At 40.9% G+C, this 20,298-nt stretch overlaps 1 protein-coding gene across 2 annotated transcripts; it reads right to left on the bottom strand.

Annotated features, from left to right (window-relative positions):
- Nucleotides 1–92: 92 nt before the first annotated feature.
- On the bottom strand, nucleotides 93–18,497 carry LGALS8 (galectin 8). 2 transcript variants are annotated; one of them, XM_074990121.1, is made up of 9 exons: nucleotides 18,359–18,497; nucleotides 14,619–14,761; nucleotides 10,963–11,051; nucleotides 9,731–9,941; nucleotides 8,068–8,187; nucleotides 4,752–4,778; nucleotides 3,600–3,688; nucleotides 1,605–1,770; nucleotides 93–687 (listed from the first exon to the last, which is right to left on the bottom strand). In XM_074990121.1, exons 2-9 carry the CDS (start codon nucleotides 14,658–14,660, stop codon nucleotides 538–540), a joined length of 894 nt encoding a protein of 297 aa, XP_074846222.1. In that variant the 5' UTR covers nucleotides 14,661–14,761; nucleotides 18,359–18,497; the 3' UTR covers nucleotides 93–537. The 2 variants fall into 2 exon arrangements, with proteins under 2 accessions (XP_074846222.1, XP_074846223.1); XM_074990122.1 differs by lacking the exon at nucleotides 8,068–8,187.
- Between the last annotated feature and the right edge of the window lie 1,801 nt (nucleotides 18,498–20,298).

Here is a 20,298-nt window from a genome sequence, read left to right on the forward strand (position 1 = left end):
GCATTATGCCAGGTTTAGACTGATCTAATGTTACTAATTTCAACAGTTAAATCAACATTAAAGCAAAAACAGTAAAGCATTGAGGCTTCAAATATGTTTTCAGTAAAGGAGTACATTCTGTCTTTATATCCCGCAAGTTGAATGCAAATCACAATCAGGGTTAAGTGCACTTAGATCTTGATTAGATACCTTAAGGGGCATAGTATAGCATTCTATGTTGTAGTATACGAAATACTTGGCAGTTTAGGAATACTAAAATGCATTATCTATGTTGCTAGGTACAGTAATTGAAGTCTTTCATACAACTGGATTTATGCCTACTGAAGCAGATCGTAACTTTAGTTTGCCAATATACTGAAAAGTGAGGAAGAGTTAGTCTTATAGGTTTGACTTCTGGTGCTCAACTTTGATAACCAGCAGTACAGCAACTTGAAAAGATGGGACAAGGATCTGGCCTATGCCAGTATGCACTTTAATAGAAGGAAACATATGGGAAAAAATTCCCTGTTAAGATATTGTGGAAGAATCCATATGATGCTACCAGCCTCTGATATCCAGTAACTGAATGTCTCCAGTAACCTCCAATATGTTGATCTTTTCAAGCAGTTTAAATCGATGTTTGTACTCCAGGATGTGCACACCATTTACAGCAACCTTGTACTGATGAACGTCACACAAAATTAACAGCTGAAAGCAAAAAACAAACGTTTTAATTTGATTAAAAGTGTGTGGTGGTGTAATTCAGAATCAGACAATCCTACTTTCTGCTCTGTGACAGAGGTGCTTGTAGGAAAAATTTTTTCCGTGCTAAATAGGACAATTAAAAAGAGCCCAAGTTGGACACAGTACAGTTTGCTGAAGATACCACTTGGAACAATTAAAGGCTAATTCAGGCACCCTTTTCTCCTCTGAACAAGGGAAAGGGGGTTGAATAGAAAAGTAAACATTTTGAATCAAGTTGAACTTCAGTCAATTTCTAGATTCAGTCCTAAAAAGTTAGTTATATTTATTTTAAAAAGTTATAGTCCCTGAATCTAACACAGGCTAGCTACATGAGATTGAAAAATATCAGAGAGATAGTCATGTTAGTCTGTATCTTCGACAACAAGAAGTCCTGTGGCACCTTATCAACCAACATTTTGGAGCATAAGCTTTCGTGGGCAAAGACCCGCTTCATCAGATGCATGTGGGGGTGGGGTTTCCAGAAGGGTATTTAAAGAGTGGGGTCCCAGTAAAAGGGAGGGCTAATGCTGACATGGTCTACTCAGCAAGGTGGAAGAGGTCCCTTATCAGTAGTATGTATCAAAGGAGTTAAAAACAAGTCAGGATGTCCCCTTGTCTGATCTGACTTGTTTTTCCTCCTTTGATACATACTACTGACAAGGGACCACTTCCACCTTGCTGAATAGACCTTGTCAGCATTAGCCCTCCCGCCCCCACTCATGCATCTGATGAAGTGGTTCTTTGCCCATGAAAGCTTATTTACCAAAATATCTGTTAGACTTCTTGTTCTATGAGATTGAAAGGCTATCGTTTAACTACTACAATTTATCAGTATGAAGGCATTTGTTTGTTTTTTCCTATCCTAATTGATGTAACCTTACCTCAAAGTACATTCCTGGACTGAAAGGGAAATGAGTAACATCCTTTTCTTCTTCTCCCCAGCTATCATGAAGGTAGGAATTTCTCACAAAAGCTTTTGTTTTCATTCGAGGATTCAGATGCAGTGCAATATCCTTTGAGTCACTTGATTTCAGGTTAATAGCAAAACTGAAAGACATTTTAAAAAGTTATCTGTAGCAAGAGACAGCACATATATGCCAGACTGAATACAGCATATTTAGTGAAAAAAGTATCTAGGCATAAATCCTGGTTGAGAATATTGCAATTCAAAAGCCTTGATCTTGCAAGAATGGCTATGCATGAACATAACTGTGTGTCTGAGATTGAACCCTAAACACTTTTCTCTGTTAGGTGTTGTGATGAATGAATGACAGAACTCCCAGTAAGACACAATTTAAAAAAAAAAAAAAAAAAGCAATAGTCTAGGACTGTGGAAAGTAGAGCAGGCACCAGAAGCTAGTTAGCACTGTATTTCAAATAGTCGTAGCTTGACACAAGTGTTTGATAGTTTGAGTATAATCCTTGCAACCTAAGAGGTTGAGCTCCTTCTGGTCTTTAATTTAAGGGGTAGATTTAGGCTGTGTCTGCACTAGGGGACATGATAATCCACTGGAGCAGGGAATAATAATGAACTAAGGCTAATTCTCCCCACAGCAACTTCGAAGTTGCAAACTTCAAAGCACCGGCATGCCATGTAGCCATAGGCACTTCTAAGTTGCCGCACAACTCAAAGTGTCCTTACTCCCAAAACATTTTACACAGCATACTGGTGCCTCAAAGTTTGCAAATTCAAAGTTGCCAGGGGGAGAATTAGCTTAATGAGGTGCTGCATATTCATCATAGCACTTCATTATTATTCCCCGCTCAGGCTGATTTTACCATGCCCCCTTCTTCGAAGGGGGCTAGTGTAGACACACCTTTAGTATAATGTTACTAATGTGTTCATTAACTGCTTCCATTATCAAAGTTTGGTGAAAGGTAAGAGACTAAGACCACTGAATCTCTGGCTGGGTTGTAATAATTTAAGTATGCTTACAAAGGATGGAGCTGTCATTGAGTCTGCCAGTTGGTCTTAGAAAGCTCCAACAAAGCTTCATTGATCAGAAGAGCTACATGTGTGGAATAAGTATGCAAAATGTTTAGGCATTTATTACGTGAACCCTGTACGTTTTCCCAAGTAAATTGGATAGCAACAGTGTTGCATATCATCTCTTGGAACTCTGTAGTAATCTGCCATAGATGATGAGGTGGAGCTGCATGAAGATTTTACTTACCATCATTTGTATGGTTGGTTGATACGTTTTGTCAACATATTACAAAACTTTGATGATTTTGTATAGCTGAACATGTTTACACTGAACTGTGGTCCTGAATGCACACAGGGTGCAGGTCTGTTAAATAAAATTGTCTTTAAAATAGATGGATATACATATCTCAGAGCTGGAAGGGACCTTTAGAGGTCATCAAGTCCAGATGCAGCTGACGAAACGAGTCTTTGCCCACGAAAGCTTACGCTCCAAAACCTCTGTTAGTCTATAAGATGCCACAGGACTTCTTGTTGTTCTCGAGGATACAGACTAACACGGCTACCTCTCTGATGCCTGTCATCCCTGCCTGATTTTTTTTTCCCCCAGTTCATTTGCCCCAAATCCCTAAATGGCCCCTCAAAGGCTGAACTCACTACCCTGGGTTTAGCAGGCCAATTATTTATTTAGCAGGCCACTGAATTATCCCTCACTTTAATGTTTTAAAACGCCACTGTAATCTGACTCAGGAATAATGCTGTTAGGCTCCTGAGACAACTACATCCAGATTTCTTCAGATGGTGTGTCCTCTGGGCAGGTGCAGCAGGTAGGGAAGAATCAGACTTTGGCAGAATAATTCAGCTCTTAATACCAGTAGGGACGAGCAATGACAGTATTACATGGTACAAGTTAATCTGCTAACAGGATGTAAAAGCACTCAAATTTACTGACCTGTTGGGATTTTTATTCACTTCTCCTTTGATGATAACTGTACATCCAGGACGAAGTGCAGAATTAAGCCTTGCAACGTAAGGAACTTCCTGAAAACACAACAGTATGCAGAGTGTGGCTTTAAGTTTACATTGTGACAACCCCATCAGTCAGCGCTTTTGTATTTTTTAAGCTATTAGAAGTAGGAATAGGAGAGGCACACCTCACAGAGAATGGGTAGATGATATAGCAGATTGGGGCGGAGCTAGTCTATGGAAAGTAAGGCACTCTGCACTGCACAGGGAAAGGTGGAAGGCAATAGTGATGGAGGCACTGGACACCAACGGGTGCTGAGCCCATGGTTGTTGATTATGATGAATAAGAAGTACACATCTACCTGTCTTTTGTCAAATTTATGTCTTAATAAATTATTTTCACAAAGAACTGGAATGATCTAGTTCTGGTGGGAAGGCAAATTACACATTCATTTCAGGATCTATTATTTGGCATTCACAATTTTTAAAATCTTAGGGATAATTGTTGGGTCTTTAAAATACTCCACACCGAGGAACAAAGTAGCTTTATCCAGGAAGGACACTTTCCCCAGGGTTCTCTGCAGGTATGGCTACTGCTACACAACACACAAGGGGGGGGATGCTAATGAGCCACTTTGGCAGATACTAATGAAGCGCTACCATGCATATGCAGCATCTCATTAGCATAATGGCAGCCACGCACGTTCTGAAAGTGCTGCTTTCGAAATGCCGGTGTAGACGGGGGCCATTCAAAAGGAACCCCCTGGATTTCAAAAGCCCCTTCTTCCCAAAACCAAATGGCAAGAAGGGGCTTTTGAAATCCGGGGGTCCTTTCGAAAGGGGGGTGCTAGTGTAGCCACAGCCACAGTGAAGTTTCACATTGCTTGGCTCAGAAATATGTCCTGCCTGATGCAGCAGTTGTTGTTTCTCTTTCTGGGATGGATGTGTGCTATGGACTGAGCTGGAAGATGCTTACTGTTAAAATTACAGCTCTGGAGTCCTATGCTGCTGTGGAAGGGCACTGACACTTCATCATACAGGCATCATTACCTGCCTGATAAGATGAGCTTGCAGGTGCAGGGTCTGTGTGTTTTAATCATTTCATGTTTGCAGTTTATATATACAAAAAGATACTTACAAATTGTGAACCATTAGGCATTTCTTTCTACAAAAAAAGAAAAAAAAGTTAACTAGAACATCAATGAATAGGAAGATCACATAACCACAGCACATATGCACACATTTGCTGAATATATCTATGTACATACATACATTTGGGGTGCATCTACACTTGCATTCCTCTTTACTCCCATTAAATAAAGGGAAGAAGAGTTCTTTCAAAGATGGGTTTACTTTCAAAAGAGCAGTGTCTACACTGGCTTTCTTCTTTCGAAAGAAGCTCTTTCGAAATTAGAATACGCATGAGGTGTCAAATATGCAAATTTATGCCTCATTTGCATTTTCAATTTGCCTCATTTGCATGCCTATTTCGAAAGAGGAATGCAAGTGTAGATGCATCCTTGCTGAATAGTAATACAGAGGTAACCATGTTGGTCTGTATTCTTACAAAACAAACCACCAGTCATGTAGCACTTTAAAATATTTTAATTATTAAATTATTTTGTTACTTTTTGAAGTGCTACATGACTGCTGGTTTGTTTTATACAGTTGCTGAGTTTGTCTCTGTTATTCCTAGACATGATGGCTGAACGCCTTGTAAAGACTGCGGGGAGAAGATACTCAGATCACTGCTCACATATACTAAAATTCTGATTTTAAACTAAGCTCTGAACTGCAGAAAAAGATGGGTGGCATTGGATAACTATGGAAACCCTGAGACTGTGGTTAAAAGTTATTGAAAAGACTATCTAATGAAGCCACCTTATGCAATCTAAAAGGATCTGGATCTAGCCTGGACCCTCACTTGATGGGCCTGATCATCCTGCATTGCTTTTGAATAATCCTTCAGGCATATCCTCAGTTCTAATACTGTTGGGATTGTTTAGAAGACACCGTATTCAGCATACCTAAACGGAATGAGAAAAGCAATTATGCAGAGCCTTTAAGAGAGAATCCTAGACAACCTTGAGATTTCAGTGATCTGTTTTTTTACATTACATAATTCACATGGCCTATAACTTGAATCTTAAATGTTGCTAAATGTAAATAAGCTTTGGCCTACCTATTTTCAAGGAAGCTCTTATCAACTTGTTTGGTTCCATGCTACTCTCTCTCTTCTTCACTGCACAAGATAGCAGAGTGTTCCCACAAGCAGTGAAGGAAAACAAACAAATACATCTCGCAGAACTGAAAGGGCAACGAAGGATCCTGCTTCTGTATTTAGCCAGCCATTCACAGTCTTTTTTTAAGCCAGAGCTGAGGGCATGGAATTTGCTGGCTAAATACAGAAGCAGGTTCCCCTCCCTTGGTGTTCACACCTCCAGATCAACTGCTGGTAGTAAGCCTCACCCTTGCTGACTGAGCTAACCTTGTTATCCCCACCCTTGCTCTGGCTTATTTATACCTGGCCCTGCGGATTTCCAAGACCAGCATCTGATGAAGTGAGTCTGTGCTCACGAAAGCTCATGCTCAAAACTTTTCTGTTAGTCTATAAGGTGCCACAGGACCATTCGTTGCTGTTACAGATCCAGACTAACATGGCTACCCCTCCGAGAGCTGAAAGGGACCATCAAGTCCAGTCCCCAGCACTTGCACCATCCCTGATAATTTTTTTTTCAAATCTATTTGCCCCAGACCCCTGAATGGCCTCCTCAAGGACTGAGCTCACAACCCTGGGTTTAGCAGGCCAATTCTCCAACCACTGAGCTACCCCTTCCCCTCCACCTCAAAAACTATGAAAGGAAAATTCCAAAAAATAAAAACAAAACCATTGATTACACAATCATTTTGTTCGAGGATTAAGAAAACGTATGTGTTTTTCTCTTTGTATTCCACTTCAAGGTAAAGATCAAAATGTTTTGTTGCTTCTGGCCCCAAAACTACTCCCAGAAACACTCAGTTTTAAGTTAATGTTTAATCCAGGTATTTAAACATGTGGCCCATATAAAGACCCAGATATAGAGCTATGTATGTGTTACATATGTAAAAGAGCTTTGTGGACACCTCTTCAGAGCTCAGGCCCTGTTTCTCTCAGGCCCAAGACTACCTTCCTTCAATACACTTATTACCCTGGTGACCTGAGTTAGGCTAGGCGTGTGGCAGAAAACAAGGACGAGTAAACAGCAGTTGACAGGTAAAAATCAATAGGAAAATATGCTTCCATCTACGTTTGAGGAATTTTACTTCCTGTGCAGATGAAAAGTAGAGATGGGGTTGTGTATGAAAGTGAAGAGAACTATTACTGTCCCACTCTCCCCTTCTGCTGTGCTGCCTTGTTGCACTCACTAGCCAATGTCTGCACTGCTGGGCACTTACTGTGGCAAATGTAATCTCCTCATTCTAGGATGGAAAGGAGGGAGATGTTGCTGCGGATCTGGCTGCTCCACAGGGCCCTGAAAGCTAAGTTTTGCTCCAGAATAGTAAGAGAGGTCTGGGAAGACTCTGACCTGACCCTTTGGAGAATCTATTGGGTCCCCTGTGTAACATACTGGTCTTGTCTTCCATGAAGGGGTGCACACAAGAGAGACGTACTGCATACTTCCCTCCCATTGGTTCACTTTCTTCAACAGATTCCTTTCAACAAGTAGTTTGTGTGAATACATCAGGAGAAAGCACTGCCCTCCATACTATCTCAAAGCATTGCACCACAGCCAAAGGGTGACTCAAAACCCAAAAATGTACTTTCACCACCTCATCAGCCAATTTAGAGGGTTTTTTGGTAGCTACAATTAGGTTACATTTCTAAGTAAAGGCTCTGTAAAGAGTTCTAGCTCAGGCTTAGCGCAAACATTTGGAAGTGGATTATTCTGGGAAGGATTTCTCCAGGAATCATTTTGAAGTACAAGCAGCTAAAAGTTCTGGTCTTTGTCTCCAATGGGGTGCGGGGGGGAAAAAAATCACACTTGACTATTTTTGCACACAGTAGTAGTAGTAGTAGGCATCCTTCAGTCTGCATAGACTATGGATCGCGCCCTTTAAAGTTTCAATTGAGGACTTCATTTACAGCGTCTATTGTGACTATGAAGACCCACACGAGAGTGACAGTCCTTGCTGCATCTCTTGCAGATGTAGTGGGTGTCTGGCAAGTCCTTATTGTGCTTTCTGTGCGCTCGCTTCTCCTCTCCTAGCTGTCTGATCCTCATCTCACCCTTCTGAAGGCCCTTGTGTAACCCCTGCCTCCATCTTCTGCGGTCGTCTGCTATTTCTTCCCAGTTGTCCAGCTCGATGTCTACCTCTCTGAGGTCTCTCTTGTAGACATCTTTGTTAGCATAATGTGAAGTCAAATGACAAGGAAAAAAGCAACCCAAAATCAGATATCCAATTCAGAAACTTACTATATTAGAACCAAACCCTATAGCCTGAATCTGTACTTTCCCATATATTCCAAGGGTATCTATTCTTTCCAAGTTAATTCTGTGGTTGTACAGCAACAAATGTTTTCCATTTACAGACACCTAGAAAAGCAGAAAAAGACAACTGTACGTTCTGTTAAATAGTTTACATACTCGACATAATTATCACTACAGGGTGAACCTCTCTAGTCTGACACACACTTGTCCAGCAACACCTCTTATCCAGCATGATTTTAGTTAACCAGATGCCTACTTGTCCTGGGTGCGGCCAAGTTTCCCGTAGTCCCATAAAGTTTGATTACAGCCACCAGTCCTGGCTCTGTGTTCTGTGCCGTGATTTAGCTCCAATTTGCCACTAAACATCTTTCAAGAGCCCAGTAAGCAGTGGAAGTGTTAGTAATGCTGCTAGACAATATTGACCCACTGTGGTCTAGCAAATTCTATTGTTCAACACTGGTCATGTCCCGAGGGTGCCAACCTAGAGAGGTTCAACCTGTACTAAAACGTTACATTTCTCTCAACTTTACATTTCTCTCAACTCTCTCAATTATGTTTTGTTTAGCTTCTTGCTTATGAACAACAAATTTAGAATTAAAACAATCTTTTCCTTCACATTTGGATAACTGAAACAGTGAACATTATGGGTAATGAGACAATTGTGGTTAAGTTGGATAAAAATCCAGATTGTTTTGGGGTTGATTTTGTTGGTTTATCCTGTAATCACCAAATTCATTTCTTTTTCTTAATATGTTATGTTTAAACATTCCCTTCTCTCTGCACTCACTCAAAACACATCCCCTTTTACATTAGCACCACACCAAAATGACCCTACCACAAAACCTCACTAGTGTTACTTGAGATGAATATGGTTTTCTGTTTCTTTAAGTCAAGAACTATGACATAATCCTCAAGTGCAGTGGACAAAGCTATCCTCCAGCCACTCTGAAATGCCCTCAGGGACTAAACCGTAATTAAACAGCTATGGAGACAGAGATATGTTCTTATTCCTCCAGAACAAGGATAAAGCACACCATGATCCAGGGATTTGTTGGAGAAGCAAATACTTTCCTAGTTATGGTTTCTTTACAGTGGAAAAGGCATTCAATAGCAATGACAAATGACAAAGATACAAATTTACTGCACATTTATACTTTGGTTTTGATACTGGCATCTCTCATCACATTTTGATTCTCTCACCACAATTTATCAACATACACATTATAGATTTATTTAGAGCTACATCTGTCTTATCTCAGTTTAACAGAGCTAGGCAAATATTTGTTGCACTCTGGCGCGTCCTCTGACTGATGCAGAGAGCATTGGTCAGTGCTCTTCTGGGTGCCAGAAGCCTGCTGTGTTCAGGAGATGCCCTTTTGTACACAGGAAAGGGAGGGACAGGGTAATAGCAACTATAGTCAGGAAGTTAATATGCTTCCTCAATACACAGCTTCCCGGGCACAAGCACATAAAATACAGACCTACATTACTCAGGGCCCTCTTTCAGGGAAGGCCTATAGTTTATCTTGGTAATTAAAGTGTACATAACCATAAACAATACTGATGCTTCCACATCAGTTTGCGCTAGCATAAGTTGTCTGTATTCAAAGCATAACAAGTGACTAAACAGTCACCTTTAGGAACTCACCTGAAATTTATCCTTCAAAACCATAAAGACAAGTTCAAACGGCTTGTCTTTTTGAAAAGGCATCTCATAAGTGATCTCCTCCCAACCCCATCTTTCTTTTTCCAAAGTGTTACAAACTATACAGCCAGATCTTTTGAAGCGGGGATTGAAGTGAAAAGCCACATCAGCACGAGGTTTGGAGCTACTGCCACACTGGAAGTCCACCTGGAACCTGAATACACATTCAGTTCAGCTCATCCAGAAGTGATCTCTCAACAGCTTAAAATATCTAATTGCATTTTAGTTGTTAATACAAAAACTTTGCGTAAAACGTCATTATGGTGATTGCAAAATAATTAGAAGTAAGAAGAAAAATCTGAATTGTAAAATACATAATACCAATTTTTGTTGCACCAAAACAGGAAGATTTTTAAAGACACAAATGGGCAGTTATGCACCCAGCTCCTGATGGCGGGGGGCAGGAGGGGGCAAGGAAATCACTGGAAGTTGGGAGCCTTACTCTCATGTTTTCAAAAAACTTCCTCAATCTACTTCTGAGAAAGAGAATACTTGGTAAGCTTATTCCCCCCACCCATGTGAAGTCTGATTCTTCCAAGTGACAAAACACTTCCTTTATTTCAGATTCTGCCCTTAGAGAGAAAATGTTTCCAGCTCAGAAGAAGCTGAGTATGATCACAAGGAGAGGAAACAAAGGGAGCCATGAGACTAGACAAAATAGGCAGCAGGCAGCGAACAAGGTGAGGAGTGACATATTTTCTTTAAACCTTCATTTATTCCTTAGCTTTCTACCTACACACACATGTTCAGTGTTGTGTGGCACTAGTGCATATATTCAGGCACTAGTGCATATATTCAGACCATTTTATAAATCAGCATACTAGGGAGGCTGCTGTGGCAAGGTTCAGATTTTAAATACGAATTGATTACTTTTTCAAATCTGAAAAATGTTTGCTATCAAGGTGGTGGGCTTGTTTCCAGAGATTTCAGCTATTTTTAGTCACACATCTTAGGGGTCTTATTCAATGTCCATTAAAATAATGAACTTCTCCATTGACAGACACTGAGTTGGGTTTATAGAGCCCCAATTTTATGATAGAAAAATGAATATATTTCTGGTGAATGTGTATCCTGCAAGCTATAAAAAAGTCATTTAGTAGGGTTTTACCAACTTGGCTCCTCATAGTCTCATTCACAATATAACCTCTTGAGAGTCAAGTGGATTTACCAATTACCTGTCAGAAACATCAGGAACACTTCCCCGTATTACAACTAGTTCTCCAGGAAGAAGACCACCAAGAATTGTCCCAGTGTATGGAATGACCTATGAGAAGGAGGACAGAATATATTCAAAACAACATTTTGGGAAGTTTGGGTCAAAAAGGACAATGAAAACAAAACCAATATGACAAAACTGGCCAGTCTAATTATATGGATGGAAAAAATTCTAAATAGCCAACATAAGAAAGATGGCCAAAGTTATTTTACAAAAACCCACGTTGTAGAGAAGTGGAGAACATTATAGAAAATTAAAAAGTATGGAACAAAGAGAAGAAAGGGGAAGTTGATAATAATGGATATAAAACAGAAGCTAGTAATTGCAGAAAAAGAAACACAAAGCAAAATCTATGATCTGCACAGTTAAGTACAAAAGGAATCCTGATGATGGTATTAGTCCATTAGTAAATTGAAATGTTAGAATTATCAATAATAATGCAAAAAAGATGGATGTGTTCAATACATATTGATGTTCTGTATTTCGCGGGGAAACACAAATGATATAGTCATTTCAGATGATAACACTTTCCATTCCACTGGTATCTCTGGAGGATGTTAAACAGCAGCTACTAAAAACGTCAGACATTTTTAAAACAGCAGAAAACTGCAGCCAAGCATTTTGAAAGAGCTGCATGAGGAGCATCCTGGACTGCTGGTCTTGGCACACTGGGAAAGCTCCAAGAAGATTGGAAAAAAATAAATGTGTCAATTTTTAAAAAGGGGTAAAAGAGGATGACCCAGATAATTATAGACATCAGTCTGGCATCAGTCCTGGGCAAGATGGTGAACTGGTTGATATGGAACACTTTTAATAAAGAATTAAAGGTAGATTATATAAATGACAATCTACGTGGATTTCTAGAAAACAGATCCTGACAACTAACTTGTTTTATTAGGTTACAAGTTTGCTAAAATGTAATTGTGTTGCTATAATAAATATAGAGACAGAGGTAAACGTCTATATTAATCTATATTCTAACAAAACAAGAAAGCAGTCAAGCAGCACTTTAAAGACTAAGAAAATAATTTATTAGGTGATGAGCTTTCATGGGACAGACCCACTTCTTCAGATCATAGCCATTCCATAACACATGGTTTGAACCGGGACAGCAATTACCTGGCCCATTATAAGGACTCTTTCACATACTTTGTTTGATCTAACTCTTAACTTCTCCACCCCACACCCCTCTCCTCTTCTGATTTGCCAACCTTGATAACAATTTTTCTGATCTGTCAACCTTGATAATAACTTTTGGACCTCCATGCTTTATTTATTGAGTCTGTTCTGGTATGGCTATGGTCTGAAGAAGTGGGTCTGTCCCACAAAATCTCATCACCTAATAAATTATTTTGTTACTCTTTAAAGTGCTACATGACTGTTTTTTTGTTGTGATATAATAAATATAATTATATTTTTATAAGGCATTTGAGTGTTGTGGGACGAGTAAAAAAGTAGAATATGATAGATATTAATTGGATTAAAATGGCTAAGTAATAAGTTTCAAAATATAACTGTAAATGGGGAATCATCAAGTGGGCATGTTTCTAGTGAGGTTCTGAAGCAACTGATTCTTGACCCTATGTTTTTATAATTTTTATCAATAATCTGAAAGAAATGAAAAAAATCACTCAAGGCTGGTAGAAGACAGTAATTGGAGAAGTGGTAATGAAAAAGGCAAGAAATCCATACACATCAATCTGAATTGCTTGGGTGGCTGGGCACAAGCAGACAATGTGTTTTAACAAGGTTAAATGTGTATGCATACATCTAGGAACAAAGACTGTAGACCACACTTACAGGATGTGGAATTCTAACTTGGGAAGCACTGACTGTGAAAAAGATGTGGGAATCATGGGGGATAATCAGCTAAACGCTAGCTCCCAGAATAATGCTGTGAGCAAAGGGGCAAACCAATCCTCCAGATGCCATACAAATAGCCAAATCTCAAGTAGTAGAAGTTGTTTTGGTTCTATTTGTGGCATTGGTGATTAGTTCTGGTGCCCACTATTCAAGAAGGAAGCTGATAAGCTGGAGAGGATGCAGAAAGAAGCCATGAGAATGATGAGAGAATTAGGAGAACATACCATATGGTGATAGCCTCAAATTGCTCAATCAATTTAGCTCAACAAAGAGAAAAAGTTAAGGGCAACTTGATTACAGTCCATAAGTATGCACCTGAGGAACAAATATTTAATATGGGCTCTTCAATCTAGCAAAGAAAAGTATAGCCAAAAAGGCTGGAAGCTGAAGCTAGACAAATTCAGACTGGCAATAGGATGCAATATTTTAACAGTCAGATAACTGACCATTGGAACAATGTATCAAGGGGTCACAGAGAAATTCCATCACTGGTAATTTTTACTTCACATTTGGACTTTTTCTAAAAAGATCTGCTTCAGGAGTTATTTTGGGGAAGTTCTCCGGCCTGTGCTATACAGGGCATCAGACTACTTGATCATTATGGTCCCTTCTCGCTTTGGAAACTATGAATCACCGGAAACAGTTCCATCCCTCCCTCACAATGGAGAGTGCTAAAAAAAAGAGTCAGGTTGCTTAAGATATTAAAGAAAATTAATGTAAATGTTTTTATTTTATTGGTATCTCAAATTTTTAATATCCTTGCCCTACTCCTGACATGAAAATTTAAGTAAAGCCTTCAACTTCTGTATACAAGATAGAAGTAGCAAAATGTAACTTCTTTGCATTTTAAGAGGGTAAAAATATATTTCAATGGAAAACATTACCCAGGGCTAGATGGAGACTGGCCCTTTTCGGGCAGGGCAACTCAAGAAACCCTATCCCTTGTACAGCTCATTCAAGGAAAGATCATTGTGAGAAAGCCCTGCTTACTCTTGCTCACTCTGTAAAGTGAATTGCGTACAAAAACAGAGCTGGGAGAGACAACCACAGCCTCTAGTCTCCCTGGGTCACACAGACAACCCAGCACATCAAGGTGAGTAGCATGTGGCATCCAAATGGATAGTGAAAATGTGTACCCATCAGCCTTGCCACAATCTCTCCGGAGTCTCCTACACAGGGCTGTGCGCAGACTGCAAAATCTAGCCCAAAGCAAGGGGCCCTGTACGCAAATAACCTAGAGCTACAATAAAAAATAGGAAAAAGCTGGGTTTGCCCCCACAAAAAGAATAGTGTTTGATAATTTCCCTATTAATACTTCAGAAGAATGAGAAAGATGCATGTGATTGTTCTGGATGCCAAAGAGCCCAACTCTGTCTCTTACCCAAAGGGTATGGCTGGGGGCCCCAACTGATTACGCCTCACTTTTCCACTGAGATGATGCAATGCTGACACAGCTCAATGATAAGACATGCACTACTCCAAATTTCTGAGTACACTCTCCTTTTTGCATACACTGTACTTTCACATCCCAGATACACACAGCTCCAAGTCCTCTACCCCAATTAACAGCAACTGTACTGAAAAAAGCAAGTGTTACTCCCATGTGCGTGATTCATTTGGAAATTTTGCAACATTCCTGTCACTGCACAAACACCATGGAGCTCTTACTAGCTGATATGTAAGAGCAAAGTACCACAGGATAAAGCTGCCCACTGTCCACAGGGAGAAGCTGTTTACATGATGGGGAGTTACCGGGTTATGGATGGTCTTCTGCAGTTGATCCAAGGACATCATCTTCCCTCCACCAGTCAACTGTGTTGGCTGTGTGTGACCAGAAATAGATTTTGAATGTAGTTAAAGTTCTCACTGTTTTGTTGGCATTGAAGAAAGGATCCCTTTGGAAAACCAAAATTAAATTTTAATTAGAAACAATTAATGAAGTAATCCTTGTTCAGCCTCCAAAATATTAAATTATTGATTTTTGACACACTAATGAAAATGTAAAAGCAATTTACCTGCTTAATACTACAGTCTCTACAAAACAGGAAAATTAAGTCTTTAGTTGTCTCAGTAAGACACCACCCACCCCCAGAGGGCTGTATGTATATATTAGCTTCTTTGAGAACTCTGGGCACAATTGAGTCTCAATAAATATAATCACTCCCACAGCTCAGCACTGTGCTTCAGGACTGCGGTCATGCAGAGTCTTGAAGCATGGTCCACCACTTTTCTTTCACACAGCTGGCTAGATCTTTTTGTCAGCAAAGAAATTGTGGGAGAAGGAAAAAATGATAGCCCCACAACGAGCAGAGGAGGAGTAGCTCCTGCTCCCAGGACCTTCAGTTGTGCCTCATTCTTACGTCAGAGTGCAAGAGGGGAAGGATTTTGTACATTCCTACCTCCTACACAAGAGCCGGGCAATAATCTGCCTTGAAACAAGCAAGAGGGTCATTTTATGTCCCTCTTTTTCTAATTCCTTAATCTTTTTAAGGGAGAGAGTTGGTAGGCCAATGGCAGACAACCTGCAGCTCACGGGCCACAAACAGTTCATCAGGGTAAGCCACCTGTAGCTCCCATTGGCTGCAGTTTGCCATTCCCAACCAGTGGGACCTGCTGTAAGCAGCACAGGCCAGAGGGACGTCCCACAGCTCTCGTTAGCCAGGAACAGCAAACCGTGGCCAACAGACATTGGTACCCACAGACCCAAGGTAAGCAATCTGGCAGCCCACCAGTGGTTTACACTGATGGGCCACAAGTTGCCCACACAACTGCTGCTGGCTGACCTCTGCCTTCTCCTGACCAATCAAGGAACCACAGGTTCTTTTATCTTTGATTACTATAGAGCAAAGACTAGCAAAAACCACTATTAAAATGCAAAATTTCTGTTTTCTATGTCCTTCTCAGCATATATAATCCCTGATACAAATGAACAGTTTAAGAGCAGTACTGACAGATTCACTGAACAGACAGCACTGAAACTACAGCTTCTTAGTGCAGTGGTTCTCAATCAAGGGAACATGTAGCCCTGGGAGTATGCAGAGGTCTGTGGGGGTCGGCAGGGGGAAGGGGGTTATATCAATTTGTCTAGCTATTTCCCTTGCTTTATAACAAGCGACATAAAAAGCACTAGAGATATCTGTACAAACTAAAATTATACATAGCCAATGACTTGTTTATACTCCTCACAGTGATGCACAAGTCCAATATTTATATTCCAACTGATTTATTTTATTGTTATATACAGGTTGAAATGCCTAAATCTGGCACTCTCTGGTCCAGTAACATCCCTCATCCAGCAAAGAGACCAGAGAGCTGGGCAGGAGGGTGCAACCCATGTACACTAGCAACCTGGGGCGGGATGAGGGGGACAGCACAGCCTGCATCCCCCCAGCTACCCCTGTGTGAAGGCAGGTGTGCAGGACCGGGGCTGCTGTCCGCTGGCAGCCCTGAAGGGCCGGGGCTGGAGCCAGAGTCGGCTTTCCCCATCAGCCTGCAGGGGTGGAGCCGGCTTCTCCTGGCATCCCCAGGGCAGAAGGTAAGAGAGTAGCCCAGTGGTGGGAGGAAGGGTAGGGGGTGGCGGCTTAGGGACTCTGGCAGGGAACCTTCCCTTGTCCGACAAATTCTCTCGTCTGGGACCGGCCAGGTCCCAACCATGCCAGACAAGGGAGTAAAAACGCGAAAGTAGGGCTTTTTGTTCCCCAATAGCAAAGTACGGTGACACTTTTGTGTTTTTATGTCCGATATTGTAAGCAAGTGGTGTTCAAGGAAGGTAAAACTTCAGGGTACGCAAGACAAATCAGATTCCTGAAAAGAGCACAGTAGTCTGGAAAGATTAAGAGTCCCTGTCTCAGTGTATTCTGTTCTCAGCCAACCCATCCCTTCGTCAAAACGGTATCCCACAGAGATCCAGAATATGAAACAATATGAACAAGAAACTGGCAGACAGTAATGTTAATATATTTTATTGTTCTATATTATGCAAAGACAATTTCATTTAAGCAAAACTTACTGGGGGCCTATACTTGCTGTATTACTGCCTGATACCTGTTATGATATATTTGACCAATCAGAACAAAGTCCACTATCGTACTCATGCACCACGATTTATCTAGTTGGATCTTTCAGTGTAGGCATGCCTCATTGTAACTCTCTAATTACATCTTCATTTTTCTACATGTTTTTATTATGTGGCAACACCACTTAGATCTTATATAGGCCTTTTCATCCATTACTCACAAAGCAATTTATAAAGAAATCCAAATATCATTAGTCTCACCTTAGAGATGGAGGAACAGAGACACAGAACATTCCCAGGACACAGAAGTCTAGTAAAAGAGCAAGAAATGGAACTGACGATTCCTACTTTTATAGCCTATTAACTGAGCCAGGCTGCTTCTCAGGACCAGGGACAGGAATATAGATTTTATTGAAAAAAGAGGACTCAGACAATGGAAAATGAAGAATTGAGATTTCTGTAGCATATGTACAAACTGGCATAGCGTGCATTTAAAATTTTCTCAATGTTACTGGATATCATGGATAGTGAGGCAATTTCATACCAAGACCTCGGGGCATAACATGGAGAGAAAGTGGGAATATCGGAATTTCTGTATTTTTGGAATAAGGGAATGGTATATCATTGCTGGGTTCTGCATGCAGATGGGGTTCACTGATAGAAATGCAGAGCAGATCCCCAAGTTCCTCTGTCAACAGAGAGGAAAATTACCCGCAATATTCATTAAGGTGAAGTTTCCGGACAGTACTGAGGCCGCATTACTTCTATTTCTAAATGTGCAGTGGGACTGAAGTTAGAGCTAAGACCAGCAAGCACATGTAGTTTTTCTGTTCCAGAATGAAAAAAGTTGTAAATACATTCAATGTCACTGTGTAAGTCACTAACTCCAAAACATTTCTGGTCATAAACACCAAGTAGAGTAGGCAGAACATCCTGTCAGTCAGATTATCATTCTCTTGGAGCTTTAAACATTTTTTAAAAGCTTTGTTCAGGTCAATTTAACCCAAAGTACAGACATCGTCAAAAAAAGTTGTACATGAAAATGATACCAAGAGAAATATCCCTTTTTTAACAAAAGGCAGCACCTTTAATTCATTTGAATAGAAGGCTCCCCTGTGATGTCTGTTTCCCAAACCTTCCAAAATTATGTTAGTACATCAGAAGTACAAAGTGAAACTGACTCATTTCAGAAAAGCCTGGAAAGCAGATGAGTATACTGCACAATAAAATAATTTTAAATAGGGTTTAAATTCTAATAATCATTGGAGTATTTAGTAACAAGATGCTTTTAAAATACAATTTTGACCTGGAAGTGTCTTTTCGATATTCTTGTTCTATTTCCTTCGTATGCTCCCCTTCATGCAATTAGCCCTTTTTTCTGTATCTAAACAGAGCCACATTTTAAACATTCAAGATTTTGTTCCAGAAGGGACAGTATCAATCTGTTTAAAGCATATTTAATTTATACGTAACTTGCCTTTATAACCAAAAGCCTCTTCAAAGCTTCGGACTGAAATCTGCCTGGAAATCAAATGCATCTGTGTCCATTCTTGCAGTTTTAACTTAAATTACCTAGCTATGCTACTTGCACAGGAAAATGGTTTCCCCACTTCTACTTCCTAGTTCCCATGCCCTAAATACAATGACATCACCACATGCTCGCAGCTCAGAAAGCCTGACTTCTTTCTCCCCGCATTTCTTAAAGTGCCAGTGTACGTATCGCAGCTCGCTTGCTGTTATTTGGGTTTATTTTGGGCTCTTCCTGTATTTCCACCAGCAGCTGCAGGTTGCAGTTTAAACCTGTCTTTTTGAAACAAATTACATTATTCTTTTTATATTTTAAGTTCATGCACTTTAACACTGTGGCATGAATTTAATCATGATGCAAGTTGCAGCCCAGAAGAATGAAATTATTTCTTAAGACAGATATTTATCTCTAAGAGCTAACATCGTGGTCTCCAACCATGGCAGCTGCTTGGTACAGGGCTGGAAGCTTAAAATCAGACCCTTAACTGGCTTCTGCTCCCTTGCTTCCAAAAACCGTCGGGGGGGCGGCAGTCAGGAGAATACAGATTTTGTAGGACCTTCAGCCTTGTCTTACCAGCTCACCACTGAGCTGTTTACCGGTAACAAGCATGATGGCAGCTCTCCCATGTCACCTGAGAGCACAAGTGGGTCTGCTGGTGAGGCAGTCAGGTGACCCCTCTTCATCTGGAGAAAGAGAAGACTTCAGCTTCAGCAGGACAAGGTAAAGAGGCCCCAATATTGGCCCTAGACTCCCCACCCTCCTACATTTCACTATGTCAAAAAAAACCTTTGCAGTAATCCAGGCATACAATCCCTTCCCCAGCCCAAAATTCACACCACCACAAAGCAAACTCAACATCTGTCAGTAATAGGACCTGTGGAAGAAGTGAATTAAGTAAGGTGGGGCGGCTGCTCTTCCTGTACGGTGACAGCTTCTTTCCTGTGTTGGGTCCCTTCTTGTGCCTTATGGAATGCTCTTTCGTGCATAACTTCCTCCCTGTTAGTGCTTTTTTAAAGATGCATGGAGAAAAGTGAAAGCTCCAGGTCCCAACGAGAAAAACCTTACCCAAAGGGGAGCTTGATTAGAGCCCAGAAGCTCCTGGCACATGGTGGGCTTTTCCCAATTTCCCAGTTGCAGATCAGCATCAGGAAGCCAGACAGACTCAGGCTGCAAAGATATTTGCTGCATAGTGTGAGTAATGCAGAAGGAGGATCACATCTAGGGCCTTGTCCTGTTCCAGATCTCCCCTCTGTTCCCTGCCAAATCTCAGAATCTGCTGTTAACCACAACCCTACTTTCTTTTGCAGTGTGGGGCTGGGGCTGATAACTGGTGAGCATGTAGTGTTGTCTATTACTCTATTACCATGACCACCAGGTATTTATATGCACTGCAGCTGACAGAGGTGATTACCAGTTTAGACAGACATGCTAGTGTAACCCACACACCTACATGTGGTTCACTTTCTCATGTAGTGGCACCTAGACCACATCAGAGAGCAAGAATGAGTGTCCTCTACAGCCTAAACTGAGAGCCAGCTGGCCTTTAGCTCAAGCTGTAGAGGTGCTGCACAATGCTCCACAGATCCCAGGCTTGAGTTTGCCTGTGGGCAGTTACACTAGCTCTGCTCAAGCTAGTGCATCACGTTAGCAGCGTGGCCAGGGCAGCAGCTCAGGCCTATCCTGATGACTCTGCTCAAATATTAACATCCCATCCACTATGTCACACAGCAGTGCCCTCCATCTAGCTGCATAACCAATGGTCATCCTCAACTATTATGGAACTTTCTGGCTCTAGCATTCCACTGCTCTTGGAATTCGCCAGAATGCGTCAAAACAGCCTTTCCTCCTCAGCATTGAAATGTGGTATTTCCAGAGGGGCAACATTCCTC

This window comes from Carettochelys insculpta, chromosome 3 (genome assembly GCF_033958435.1).
Source record: "Carettochelys insculpta isolate YL-2023 chromosome 3, ASM3395843v1, whole genome shotgun sequence".
Taxonomy (NCBI): Eukaryota; Metazoa; Chordata; order Testudines; family Carettochelyidae; genus Carettochelys; species Carettochelys insculpta.